Genomic DNA, 15,445 nt, shown 5'->3' on the forward strand with positions numbered 1-15,445 from the left:
CCATTATTTTAATTGATTAAATATAGATTAGCAGTGTCAGTGTAAGAAAAAAGATTTAATGGCATCAAAATCATTCAAATTAAATCAACTAAGAAAATGTCGCAATGCACTTCAGCGAAACCATCACAAATGATATGTTATATAAATACAGACACGAGGTAGCTGGCAGCTACAAATCCACCAATTCTGGAAGTGCCGAATTTGTCTAAAAAGCATCAACTGTAAAATACTAATTAAACCTTTCCATAAAAAAAAAAACCAACACCTAGTTTATTGCTTTTAAAGGTTCATTCTTTACATCAGAAATAGGCAAAGGCATATCAAAGGAAGTTACCTGGCTGTTGATGGCTTTTGATTATATTTACTTTTTCAAAAGAACCACTAAATAAAATTTTGAATGCAAATAGCTGACTTGCTCCCAATGTTACATGTTCTCACCAAAATGAACAAAGGCTTGCATTTTCCAAGGGGGGGGAGAAGGTATAATTTCCAAAAGGATAGCATTAACTACTTTCTTATGAGAAATCAGTAACAGAACTAAAACCAGTGTTCCCACCAGACAGAATACATTGAAAAAAAACAGAACAAAAATTGCAGGAGAGGCAGAAAGCACTCTAGCTACGAAGACAGTGGTGTCATGGCATATGACACATGGAATGCAGATGGAAACATGATCAACTGTATTACAGGTGTAATTTTTATTAAAGCTTCCTGAAGTTTATTTTTTGTGTGTTTCAGAAAAGGCAAAAGTGGAACAGACAAGAAAAAAGAGGCAAGAAACATAAAAGAGAAAAAGATACAAGAAAGTAAGAATCAAGGCAGCAACTGCAAAAGCAAGACAAAGGACTGAAAAGTAGGACAGACTTCAGCAATGTGGTCTGAAAACCACTCAGAGGTCAATAAGCAAAATGAAAGTTATGCTCATTTCTCAAAAGAATCTGGAGGGGAGGTGAAGGGGAAGTGGGTAGGCAAGTTTTTTTTGTTTTTATTTTGGTGTTGGTTTGGGGGTTTGTTTGGGTTTTTTTTAAATGTATATGTACACACACACAGCGCAAGCTTGGCTAAAGAAGTGGTACTGCAGATGACAGAACTTACTGCTCTGCAACAAACGGAATACCTTGACCTCTCAAGTAAACTAAGCATACAAAAGTGGTAAGAATAAAAGGTGCATGTAAAACCAGCAGCAATATTGTTTGGCTTTCCACTACTTCTGCAAGTTACTGTACATATATTACATCACTATTATAGAAATGGCACAGCCTCAGACACTTTCCACATTTTATTTACATTTTAAGACTAACTTTAATCTCAATCACATATCCATACATTTCCTTTGTTTCACTAAAACTTAAATGCATGGTTTATTAGAACAAAGACTGTAAACAAATATTTGCCATGTCCGATACATGTAACACACAGGAGCTGCTTAACAGAAATTAATCCCCCCATTTTATAAATACAGGTATCAAAACAATCCTGAACATACTTTGTGACACTACTAGTAGTCGGCACCCACACCCTTGCAAAATTAAACAAGATGAGCAACGGTATTCACTGTACCTGCTACTTTAAAACAAATTTAACTGCAGCTCTTTTACTAAGCAAGATGGATAAAGCATGCCATTTATATTTTGCCTTCTCAAGAGATTATTGTCAGAAACATATATTATTCCACAGCAATCTGACACTTTCTGTCATGCTTTCATCTTGTAAAACCTGAATTCCAATTTTAGGCTATTTCAGGCTTATGCTTAAATGACAGTGCCTTGATAAGAGAAAAAAATAATTGTGCTGCCTTTTTCTCCCATAGTGCCTGAAAACATATTGGGCATACATATAATATATATATTCTTACAAATGTCCAGGTCATGTATACCAGCTGAAATTCTTTTAATGTGTGGGTGTTTGCATTGTGAGACTTAATCAAGACATTAACATGAGTAGAAGGTTGTTGTTTTAAGACAGAAGTTTGAGAATCAGCTAAAATTAATTGTTGTAAGTTTGTCCCTCTGGAGGTTGTGGAAGCTTCATATTTTCTTTGGACATCATTAGACGTCTTAGCTCTTGAAGTACAACTTTAATGCTATAAGAATTTTGCCATTTTGCTAACACTGGTATGCTCCGTGCATCCACCTGGAAAAAGAAGAGGGAGTTATAAGTTATGATGAAATACTGTATCTCTACATAAATAACTGCTATTGACCTAATTGTTCTAAGAAAGAGTCTAAGCATTCCCTGACACTTTCTCTGTGGCATAAAATCCCTGTGTTCATAAAATATTTTAAGGAAAACAATCATATACTTACACACGGATACAGATTCTGCAATAAAATCCATGCAGGTGGACCCTTCCATCTGTGCTGATACTAATATTAGTGAGAAGGAAAGGGGGGGGGGGGGAAGGAGACAAGCAAACCGTTCACTGCAAAACTGGAGCCGTATCTTGTAAAATTTATCAATTTGTTTCGAATTACCCCCAAAAAAGAAAAAAGTAATCACGTTCATTATGCCAATATATACACCCGGGGTTTCCCCAGTTTTTCAAAAGAACCTGCCACACAAGAGTCCATAGAATACCTTTCTGAAGGAAAGTTTCCCTTGTTTTTCCCTTGCTACAAGTATCATTAGTGATTTATTTCACATCAATATTACATGATGCTTCTGATACATCAAGAGTCACTACATATACTAAGAAATGGCTTGAAATATTGAAATAACTGATTCATAATGTTTGGACATCTCTTAGTTCTTTGCATCCTTCTTACAGTAAGTCATCTTATGGAGCCGTGAAGATTACTGTACATCACTTACCAATCTGAATATGAACTGAAAGGAAAGGACATGGGACTTCTCCTATGCGTTTATAAAACCTGTGGGACAATTTACACAATTATATTATAACAGGGAGGTTTCCATAGGAAAGTCAGCAATTGAAAGTCAGCTTGGGAATTGTTTTGGCAGCAGGTAAGTCCTGGCCACCCAGCCCCTGCAAGGAGAAACTTAAGACAACAAAGTGGCCTACAGCTGTGTAATTGCAAAGCAGGCCCATGGGCAGGAATAGGGCTATTGCATGCTACTGAATTCCATTGGGAGAGCAGCACAGGCAGCCCACATGGCTATAAAAGTGCTAGAAACCACTGCTTTATGATTTATGCAGCATAAAACATCAAGAAGTTTCTTATCCCATCTTAATTAGGGCAAACTGAAAGAAAAAACAACAGTGGAATCAGAAATAGGAATGTTAACACAGATGTTTTATTTCTAGAATGTTCAAAGTGAAGCTGTCTCTTTTCAGAACACCAGATGAGACTAAGCCTTTTTGCAGGAGGAAACAGAGGCCAAGGTTTAACAACATGCTGGCTTGGGCAGCAATACTAACCCAAGAAACTTCTGCTCCCTCTCACTAGGCACTTGTTCCTTTAACAGTGCTACTGCCTATCCGCTCAGATGAACCATGAAATGTATGTGGAGCTACTTTCTGACCTGAACTGATAGAATCCACCCAGTTTAAAAAAACACCTCGTAAAGAAGTGCCTAAGCAGGATCCTTGATCCAATTCACAGCTCAGCACTGTAAGCATTTCTCTTCACACAAATAATGCTCTGCTCAGTCAGGAACCCCTTGAAGTCAGTAGAGCTGCCAAAGACAGCATATCATCAAACCACAGTACAGAAGGCAGTCAAATTACTTAATAATTACTGCAAACATTAATAAATTAGGAAGAAAAAGAGCATCAAAAGGAAAGATCCATTATGCAGCAAGATCATGCCAGTTTAAAATACACATGAGTATACGAGCTGATACAGAAATGTTTTGAAAGTTACACTGGTCAGATCATCACTGTAATTCCTGGACTACTACTACTACTTTTTTAAAGGGGTATTTGGTTTAACATGGTAGATAAAAGCACTACTATCAGAGCAGAATAATCTTTGCAACTGGAAAAGAGGTTCTCTTTTCTTAAAAAGCAGACTATTAGATAAAACCACCAGTGAGTAAAAGGGAAATTTGGATAAGAGATCACCTGTGCTATCAAGTAGCAGCTTAAGTAAGGCATCATTTAGCCTGTATCTTTGTTCTGAGGTACCAAGCTCTTACAGGTCTCTTCCTCTCCAGTCCTTCTAGACAAGATTAAAGAAGGACACTCCAGAGTTTCTATCCAATGAGCTGGACCCAGCAAACTAGGAACAATATGAATTAATTTCAAAAGTTAGAATAGCAAATATCACACTACTCAAAACTGTTCTCCATATAGAAAAAGCCATGAGAAATGCATGAGACTACCAGTTTTCCTCATAGGGTCCTAGAGAAAGGAGAAAAACTTCATGGTGGTTAAGTATCATGGTAACAGAAGAAACAAGGGCTCAGATCTTATGTTCTCTTAGCATATAGCTGCAGATGTTTCAGAGCTTATTTCTCCCCTCACACACAGACACACTTATTAACATTTGTTAATACTTCTCTGCAGCTAACCTGACATCCTCTTCAACTTAGCAAAACAGAACAAAATGTGAGAGTACTCCCTGAATGCTTTGGTATAAGTCCTTTGGCAGACCAGTAGTTTAAAAAATGTCCATGTTAGTCTGAATCACAATACTTTCTACTAAAGTAGCTGAGGAGAGATCACATTATGTGTCACTGACTTGCCAAAAAAAAAAAAAAATCAATAATCTCCCTGAGAAAAATAGGGGGAAAAGAAGCCACAGTAAACAACTATCAAGGACCAGGTAATGGTTATAACAGAAGATTCCCAGCCAGGAAAGACGTGCACTTGGGGGTGGAAGCCCATGTGATAATGAACTGTTTTAGAAGACGACTTGTAAACCAACATGCATAAGAAGATAAAGGTAGGTTTAGGCGTTGCTAGGTTTGAGAAAGAAAACTAATATAATTATCTGTTCAGATAAAGACTGGGTTAGCAAAAAATGGCTAGCAAGGCAGTTGCTCTGGGACTCCCCAAATGAATGCCTTCAGCCTGGCAATTCTGCTTTCATACCATCTTCCTTTTCCTTGCTTCTCTTCAACTGTGCCTTTGTAGGCTCTCTCAAGTCTGGAGATCTGCCTCAATTACAGCACATAGCAGTCAGTCACCAGTGCTGTTCAAACAATGCAATTCTACATACACTGGCTGTACTGGAATATGAGACCTGATCACTTAGAAGTAAGCTCCTCCAGCTCTTCTTTCTTGGCTGGGAATTTGTGGCAACAAACTCACAGACTGTAAAGTCCATTTTAACTGTGTTATGAATGTTTTCTGAGTAAAGACCGCTAAACATGACATTTTTGTTGCTGTTTATCTCAAGTCTCTTTTCTGCAAGTCACCAACTTTTTTCATGACATCTTGCAGCCGTAAAGATTTTGGCTCAGGTTCTGTTTTCTGTGTTGCAGAATTTATTTCCAAGTTAGTGCACAATAAATTCACTTTATGAAAAACAATGATAAGATATTTGGAAGAATGACACAAACTATGTTCAAATCACACAAAAGCATAAGGTAATATTCAAGTACACATCCTGGGGCACAGAGGGAGAAATTTAAAGGTCACAAAAAAAGCTAATAAAGCTGAAAACAGCCATCTGAAGTCTATTTTATTCTGGGGGCATACCATTGTAAATCTTTAAACAATAGCAAGAGAAGCAATATGTAAAATGCCTAATTTTTTCTAAACAATTGAAATTAAGACAAATAATTTTACACAATGTTGCAAAGTATTCTGTGTTTATAATGCTCACAATATCTTAACTTTAAGAAGTAGCAAACTGCTTAGTCTACAATAAACATACTCAAAGCAATAACTGGACAACAGTTTACAGATTTATAGCTGACAGAGTCCCAAGTGAGTTTAAAGGAAACAAATATTTCCAGCTGTGAATGGTATTTAAATGAACAGAAGTGATTGCAAATCCTGCAAGACAGACTGCCAAAGAGCACTCTCAGAGATGCAAAAATCAGACATCCTCAAAAGACCATGGGAAAATAAATAGCACATCAGAATGTAACCTGTGTTTTATCAATACAGGATACACAAGTCTCCAAGAGAAAAGACCCCGCAGCATTAAGAATTATAATTGAAAAACAATTTTACAACAGTGATACCATTAGCACATAAAAGCATTTTGTCCAGCCCTTCATAAGTACTTGGACTAGCTTTTCTGAACTTAATACCCTAATTCTGTATACAAACACAGTAGCTCCACAGGCAAATTGAAAAGCAGAAAACCACAAAAACTAACTTGCAGATAAGAAAAGGAAGGCAATTTAACAGGGTGACTTAGAGTGCTTAAGTTTAGTCTTTTGAGATAAAATACTCCTGAAGTAACCTCCTCCTTTCCTGCATTAAATTTATTGAACAGCAATCTCTGGGATCCCTGAAGATACGTTGCTGATGGAAAAGTTACTTACAAGCAAAACTCCTCTCTCAGAACAATCAAATAGTCAATAAACTTGTAACTGTCAGTATGGATGAATTATTACACATGTGCACTTTTCATGCAAAGCATAAAGGGACTTGTAAGTCAAGAAAGTCGAGAACCACTGCCAACAAGGCAGTTTGAGACTAGCTTCTTTGGACCACCATTAACACTAACACACAGCCATCTCCCCCTTCCACCATTCACACTCCAACTCAACAGAAAATTTATCACCCTCTAAACTCATGCTGGGGGCTCTACTTTTCCTCAGGTGTTAACTGGCACACACCTCCTGTAAAGCGTTCCTTAACAACATTATAAGTGTTTTGAGTAGTATGATAATACTGCTACAACATACAATTTCAGTTGCTGTTTACCTCAGATCTCTTTTCTGCAAGTCACCAACTTTTTCAGCTTTAAGCAAATGTGATCAAAAGCTGTCCACATGTCAAAAAACAGGGTGCAGAAGCACATATAGTAGTAGAGCTTGTCTGAAGATGAAACCCTGTCATTCATTCAAAGAATGCAGCAAACTGCTTATGATCTATTATATGAAACACGATCAGAAAGTGAGAGAGCAGCTTGGAAGAAACATGAAGGAACTAAAATAGGAAGCAGCAACTTGAACTGTTCCAGGGATGCTGAAGGTGCCTCCAGCTTATCTGACACATCTGGCACAACTCGAGTGAGCCGAATGGCAAAATAAGCTAAAATGCAAGATACTGGCACAATGGACACATTAAAAATTTCATAATAAATGAGTTTTAAATTAATTAGTTATGAAAACTGTTTTCATTAAAAATACTATCTAGTCCTATTTAAATCCATTAAAAAAATAAGTTACGTGTGTGCATAGCAAATCCTTCATAAGATACACTAGTTTATAGAACTGTTGGGGAAAAACTGAATTAAGGTTTTGTATAAGCTTATAAACTTATTAAAATCAAATTTTCCTGCAATGATGACTGGATTTTAACAGTGCTTTTAAAACCATCAGGCGGATTTCCTGTCACAGTATTCACCCCATTCCTCAGCAAGCTGAGGGAGTGTAGACTTCTCCAAACAAAAGCGCAAGCCAACTGACTGGGTAAACATGAGCCTTCAGGCTCTGCAGGTCTGAGGTTCTGCTTCCGGAAACCAACACCTATACTCTCAGGCATGCACAGATGAAGCAACAAGGGCATACTTCTTTACTGATTCAGAATAATACATGTTACTAGGGAGAGGTATGAAAAGAATATTATAAACATACCAAAACCTCTGCTGCATTCCAGATTGACAGCTGTTGCTAGTCACAACCTTTTAATAAACATATATACTTAGGCCACAAGCCACAGTTGTGATGAAGGGCAACAGCTGGTTTGTAGATAGCAATTTTAATAAAATCTTCAGGCGGAGTAAAGCTGTTGGCTATGCAAGAAGTACTTACAAATTAATTTTAGATTACTTCTGAAATGTTAGTGCACTGGCTTTGGATGACCAAACAGTACACTATCCTATCACCTACAACAGCTCAAACAACCCCCTAAGAACCTTTCCCTCTACAGTCCTTGAGAAACTTAAGCTTCACATTTCAGTAGTTAATTACACAAATGTGAGTCCATCTTTCTTTTAAATCTTGCAAATTATTTAAAATCCAAAGATGCTCTCTGACTCACCTCTAAGCATTACCTTAACCCAATTACTTTGCATTCACTAGAGACAAACGTACACACAGACAAAGGTGATATATTATTGTATTTACTGCTATACACATATACCACTGTAAATGCAAGACAGCTCACATCTCTTTTCACTGAGCAATGGGGTATCTCAGAGTTATTCACAGGACTAAAGTACCTAGTGAATAATGGAATAACGAACTTGCTTGAGCTGCTGCCATTTCTCACGTACGTGAACTCATCCCACCCTAAGTGTGGCATCAGTGAAAGTAACTTATTGCAAATTGATCTTTAAAATGAAAGTGATTACCATCTATATCAAAAGAACTTAAGACTGAAGATCAGAATCACCTTGGATTTGAATAAACCATTATAAAGAAAATAAGAGTTTAAATACATTGGTTCATTATAGGTGAGTTACAACATCCAGAGTGAGACTCATCAGGAAAAACCTCCATTTTTAATTAATGAAAACATCAGATAAAGTTTGCAGTACTCCTGTTACAGTATGAATCTAATCCCCTTTTATAAGAGTACTACAAGGGAAATACCTAAACATGGCTTAAACACTTATTTTTTTCTGTTCAAAACTAAAATCGTCAGCTTCATTTAAAAGAAACAACTGTTTCAATACTATAAATAATGCTCATCTCAGTGATAAGCCACTAAGAACTACTAACATATTGTAAATACCTAAAGATTTGAAGTAGTAGGCAACCAAAATTTGATTTAAACCAGGTACTTATACTGTAAAATGTAAATGTGAAAGCTATGTCCAACATGCATATTCCTCACCTGGGTTTCTCACAGAAATAATTTATAGTACAGATTAACAACATGGTTGATCTTACCATTTCAACTTACCATTCCATTGGAATTATTTATTCCATTCATATTAATTTTAGTTACAAATCTAACTGTAGGAGGTGCTTCTGGATATTTAGGTCCACACTCTACTTTCAGACTGTATATTCTGTTTTCATAGTTTGTCTAGAAAGCAAAAAGACAGACTAATGCATCTTACAGAAAGCTGAATATTAATAAAAAAAACAAAGCAAAGGCAAGAGAAATAAAGATGAAGAAATATGAAATAATTATAAATCTGTTAATATTAAGTACCAGTTGATGGTCTTGGATTACTGGTTGATATTCCACTGTTTTGGTTATATTGATTACTTGATGAATATGTATAAGTTACACTACTTATTGAGTGTACCATACAAAAGTTTTAAAAGAATACAATTCTTTTTATAATTCACATTTACTCTTATCCCTCCTACCGACCTGCATTCCCAAAACAAGTTTGGCACAGTAGGGGGCTGAGAGAAAATCAATAATCTTTAGGAAAATTACCGCTTTCCCCTGTAAAAAAAAAAACACTAACACTACAAAACGATTGGAAATGGGGAAAGACAAAGATGCCAATAAGCCAACAGTTAAGACACAACCAGAAACAAGATGAAAACAGTATTTGCAAAAAACATATTCTAGAAGTAATTAACACTCCAGAAGGTATCTAAGACTTCCATAGCTGAGGATTGCTTGGTTTACTAGAGGATTTATAAGCTTTGGACAGTAAAGTGACAGCTAGTTTGCAGAAGACCACTCCAAAGTGACCATGGAACAGATCATTCTAAGTGCAAATGTATTTTGAGAAAGTCCAATTAGAAATGAATATGGTTCTATCTTTTTTTTTAATCTTGCCAAGTAGGTCATGCATAATAAAAAGTGTCAGTGGCTCTGCTGGTTACTGATGCACATGCCTCTGTGCTCCAAAATGAAGATAAACCCAGTTTCTACACCTGTCTTTCCATTGGCACAACAGATACAGCTAACACGAACCCTAAGCAGTAACATGCTTCTGAACTTTCCAGAGCTACCATCTTAAGCTGTTCTGCATCAGCCAGCTGTCACTCTCTCCAAGTGGAAGTATCAACCATGCAGTCAAGTTATCAATGACAGTCCACTCTGTGGTCAATTAAAAGGCAGAGTGGAAATCGCACTACTGAAGCACCCTGACTGTGTCCTATAATTTCGAGAAGCCACAGAGACTGAGCAGCAAGTGGGTCAGAAAGAAACAAGGCGAAGCAGGACACCCTTTGTTAGAAAAAAGGTTTTCTATTATTCTTTCCCATTACAAGCTAAAGGCCCAATAAAAGTAATCTTGTCCTGCTACAGGTAACATAGCTGCTACCACAGCAAGAAAACACAGTAACAAAAATTCTCATTATTCACTTAGGTAAAACAATTTACTTCCCCAGAGAGGGATATTGTCTGTTATAGTGGAAATAGGCCAAAATGTATATACATTGCTCAGAACTCCGAAGAATCCTAAGAACGGCACTCATTCTCATTCCCTTATTCCTATCCAGGTGGCTTCTCAATTTTGCTCAGTTTTTCAAGCCACTGTTTTACTGCAAGCCAAGCATCCCTGGCTAGCTCCCCAAAAAGCCTTAAAAACAAACCCATTTTTTTCGGGGTCAGAAAATTTTTCCTTTAATCCAAACAAATCTTCCCCTCCCCCCTCCATGTTGGTTCACCCTTCAAATGAAGCAAGAAAAAAACCTGATAAGCAATTTTTGCACGGCTCTAGAGAAACCATATATGTGAAGAAATTCATGATGTGGACAGTATTAGCAACTTTCTCTGTGTTCTGCCTAACTGCACACTGTCTATGTAACTCAACCAATTCCAAAAACACTCATCATCTACAAACTCTGGAACTGGATATGCAATTCTTCTCAAAGTACCACCACTGGCTTGGGAGCTGATGGCTTTCACTTTCTACAGTCACCATGTACTGCAAGTCATTCTACCAGCAAGACCGCGTGTCCCTGAAATGGCCTAAAATATTACTTGCAAGCACTCTTTCATAAAGGAAATAAAATGACAGCAACTTAAATTGACCAGAATTAAAAGTACATCCCAGGTTGTTGTTTTTATTTTTTAAAACATATGGGCTCCCACATAATAATCACTCCCTTCAAAGATGTCTTAGGAGTCTACCTTAGGTTGAACCAGAAACCAGTCACAGGCAGTTCTGGAGGCTGTTTGGAGAGTCAGGGAGACACTACTTTGGTTACCTCCAATTTGCAAGTTCTTTTCAAAACCCATAAGACTACAAACTTTCTTCAAAATGTATTCAAACACTGTGATTCCACAGAAGCTAGTATCCAAGCATACCATCATTACGCTTATATTTTAAATTGGTTCTCTCTCAAATGCATCCAAATCTTAGGAGCTCAGCACAGTTATTCAGATATTCAAAACAGTCTGCTGCAAGGTACAACTAACTCAGACTTCCAAAAGGAGCTTGAATTACACTGAATCTAACTCTGGAACTCTGTTACTCTGGAAGACATTATCTTCACCGAGGCCAATTTCTGATCTCAGTTCTTCTCTTAGATAGTTCTTCCAATAAGCCCTGTAGCACTGAAGGACACACAAGATAGTAACCTCATGTTAGCAGTGAAAGACATAGGCTAACTTAGAGCTACTTGAAGTATACTAATTTAAAGTTCTCATTTACACAGTGATCTTTTGTATCATATTGTAACTCATGAGAAAGTGTGCACAAAAGTTACACGTTAAGTAAAGATGTGTCCACTCATATCTCATGAGGCTGATTCTCAGACACTAGAGATGATTACTTCTCTTGCAGGTTTTATCAGTCTATGACATTCTACAGAACTTAAAAGGTCAGAAGGATTTGAACTTTGTGTATATATTTTATCTTATTATAGGTAATTAAAACCTGCTTGGTTTTTAGGCATGATTCAACTGAATTTCATAAACCACTATACTGAAAGACTTTGATAAAAGCTGTGAAAGTTGAAAATAAATTGTCAGTTTGCTACGGAATTGAAATTACTAGGCACATATGATAAACTGTAGCAAGACAGTTACCCTGTTTACTGTACTATCACTGTACACTTATGTGCAGTAATGATGGAAATACAGACTGAGCATATTCCTAACTCAGTATCACAACTGGCTTATACAGACAGCTGCAGAAACATGTACTAGGGGAGGCTAGACTGAAAACACTTACCAACATGCCAGGAAGTGATGAATTCTAACACGAATATACAGTGTTTCTACAACTTCATACATTCAATTTTAACTAATTCCCTTACACTGTAGCCAAGTAACCTTTTTTTGCATTTTGTATTGCCTACAAACTTAAGAAAAATGTTCTAATTCATCACACTTACCCTTGGTGGCCCAATAATCATTCCTGTCCATCTGGTGAGCGTCATATCTTCATCATCTTCAAGGCCCCAGCTTACTGTACCATCACCTACTCCTTTCTGCCCTTCTTCAAGTTCTTCCAACAAACGAAAATTACGAGGTACTTTAACTAGAGAAAAGGGAAGAATGTCATTAATACTGCCCACGTTAAGGAAAAGGTAAACAATTTCATTGCTTTTATATGTTATGCACTAGCAACTGCTGAATATACTTTCAAAGCTAAACAAGTATTTCCTGCGTGAATTTATTTAGCACTCAAATTGTTTTGAAGCAACTAACCACTTCACTAGAAGCTAGTTAATACCAAGTGATAGCAATACAAACCATAAAAGAGAAAGTAAGAGACTTCTCTCTAGTTTGGGATGACTTAATTCAGGTTCTCTTTCCCAAGCACAGTACTGTTTAGAGCCAGTACATTTCAAAATCAATTCACTGTCTGTCAAATTCTACTCAACTAGAATCCACATAAAATTGATATGGCAAATTCACTCCAAAAATAATTAAAGAATGCAACATTTAACACAAATTATCTTAATAAATGTCAACTGTAAGAAAAAGATTGAAACATTTTCACTTGATTTCATTTGATTTTTAAAAAACCTCAACACTTCAATATCTGAAAACAAATTAAAAATCAAGTCTTTTTTAATCTAGTCATTATTATTCCCACTTAACAGAGGAAAAAAAAAAGCAGCACAAAAACACTGATTAAGTTGTTAAAGAGAGATAATGACATATTCACAACAGAATATGAAGATGTACTGCCTCTAAAGAGAGCCAAGTAATATTCACTTACTGAACTATAATTACTGGATTTTGATTATTACACATGAAAACAGACAGATATTGATGTGTTAAACAAGTGGATGTTTAATTATTTTACATCGCAGAAGCTAAAATGGTATTTCAGCATTGATGTAGGGAAGAAAGCTAATTAACACCTGTACATGCAATCATGGTATGCTTTTATTGTCAAATAAAATACGCACAATAAAGTAGTAGCAATATTAAAATACAATAAAACTTCAATTTCCTTATAGCTGCTTATAGCTATATATTTTTTCTTATAGCTAGTTCCAGCTATAGTGTTTTCCATTATTTTTACTAGAGATCCTTTCTTTTACTGGAAGAATCCAGATACTCTGTAAAACTAAAACTCTAAGACTCGATGCATACAACGTTGTTAGCAAGGAATACATACTATGCAAATTTGAAAGAGATGGGGGTCAAAGAAAACTGTTTTTCATATCAGATTAGTCACTGGGATTTCAGGTTTTTCATTACCCTAGTCTGTATTCCATGCGGTCTCTATGCAAATATTAAGACCAAGAGTATACAATATGATTATTTAGTCAATATGCATGCATATGGACCAGTATAGATAAACATACCCTTCAGCAACTATTCAAATAGCTTATCATGCATAACTATGGTTTCTCTTAAACTGTGTTTAAAACAATATTTTTTTTTTTTTTAAATAACACAGACTAGGGAGAGGCTCCTAAAAATTGCAGAAACGATTGTCTCCAAGTTCTCCAGATTCCCAGGAAAAAGCATTAAAAGTATAGTATCAGGAGAGTGGAAGGAAATTAAATCACTTGTGTATGGCCTCACCTTCCTTCCTACTTTGGTATTACCACTCATCTGAGCCCATAAGCAGCTACTTCAGCTTGCTAACTGAGCAGAAAATTATACATTTTGGCTAGTCTCCTGACATCTTAACAAACCAGCCCAGCTCGCAGAGAGGTCTGACAAGTACCAGCATGAAAATGCATCCACGGCAGCAAAAATTCAGATAACCTCGATGTAAAAACATGTTTTAATGGAGTTAAACTACTCTGGAAGGTTATTTTCACAGAAAAGAGTTCACATACAACTACCTGAAAGTACTAGCATGGTACATCAAGGAGCAGATCATTTCTCAATACTTTAGCATAAATTCTTTTAAAAAGCGTCATTGAAATTCATGTGCCCGTTCCTCTGGTCCCATCCTGACTCGTTATTAACATTAGATCTGTACATTTACATACCTAATTCAGACTAGGGATGAGAACTGATAATCATGCTTCTATCAAATTATAGAGCACAAGGTTTTTACTTTTGCTCCAGACTCATACATGCTCTGGAATGGAGTCTGCCAGTAAAAGGTTAACACTACCCTTTAAAAAAAAAAAAAAATTAAACCAGCAGGATAAACTTCTACTAAAATTCTTGTTTTGCATCACATGACTGAATAGGTTGATTGGTACATGAAGCCTCAAACGAAAAAAAACCATAACAACCCCCATCCCCAAACCCCATGTACTTTAGCATCCAATCATTATCGTAGACTCCTCCAGTGGCTTAAATCCACCATTTCTCAGAATTCTTGCTCTGACTGCAGAACTTCAGATTTATAGTTTACCTCTTCAAAAAGCACATAAAAGACAGTAGCAAGCAGGTGTTAAGTTTATTTCTGATCACCTGCTATCACCTTTCAGTGTGGCTCAGATGACCCAACTGCTCATTGCCAGAAGAGGTTCCATGCTTTCTCCCAAAACTCTGTTCCTCTTGTACTAACCAGGCTCCTCTGTTAGCCAAAGTGGCACGCTAATTTCACAAAAAGCTGTTTTTCCTTTAGGCAAAAATCAAATTCAACTAGTTAATCAACTGAATTGACTCAGGAAGAAAGATTAACAAATGCCAGAGCTGACTGCTGTGTCTTTCAGTGCCTTCCTTTGCAAAATAATGAGTGTGGGGATGAGGAAGCTTTTTGTGGCAAAAAGTCATTGGACTGGCTCAGTTGTATCATAAAATTGTACTCACCACACAAAACTGTAGGAGATGACAGTTACTGGAAAATAACAACCCCTTATGACTAACTGTCCTGCGTTCATCACATTTTTTCCACTACGTTGTCTGTGCTCACTAGTTCCCCTAACTGCCCAAGGGGAGCAGTGAAGGACTTGGGAAACCTCCAGAACATCTCCAGAAAATAATTTAGATCTGCTCTGAAGAGAGAAAAAAACATCTGACAGCAAGTGCCAGGCTCCCCACACTAACATTCCTATCAGTGCTAGAACTAGGTAGCAAAACACTGCTCTGAAGTTAAAAATAAGAGTCGAAACACCTAGTGTTTAAAAA

General features: G+C 36.7%; 1 protein-coding gene across 4 annotated transcripts in view; it reads right to left on the minus strand.

The window, feature by feature from the left end:
- Nucleotides 1-1,266: 1,266 nt before the first annotated feature.
- The window catches only part of UBE2V2 (ubiquitin conjugating enzyme E2 V2), a 29,249-nt gene continuing 15,070 nt past the window's right edge, over nt 1,267-15,445 (minus strand). For 2 of the 4 annotated variants that reach the window (XM_072852516.1, XM_072852517.1), the window contains 3 exons: nt 12,286-12,431; nt 8,936-9,061; nt 1,267-2,133 (listed from right to left, as the gene is read on the minus strand). In XM_072852516.1, the coding sequence (XP_072708617.1) occupies nt 1,987-2,133; nt 8,936-9,061; nt 12,286-12,431 (419 nt within the window). In that variant the 3' untranslated portion in view covers nt 1,267-1,986. Of the gene's footprint in view, nt 2,134-8,935; nt 9,062-12,285; nt 12,432-14,785; nt 14,807-15,445 lie in introns of those variants that run through there. The other 2 variants (XM_072852518.1, XM_072852519.1) reach the window with 2 other exon arrangements.

This window comes from Ciconia boyciana, chromosome 2 (genome assembly GCF_034638445.1).
Source record: "Ciconia boyciana chromosome 2, ASM3463844v1, whole genome shotgun sequence".
In the NCBI taxonomy this organism is placed as follows: domain Eukaryota; kingdom Metazoa; phylum Chordata; class Aves; order Ciconiiformes; family Ciconiidae; genus Ciconia; species Ciconia boyciana.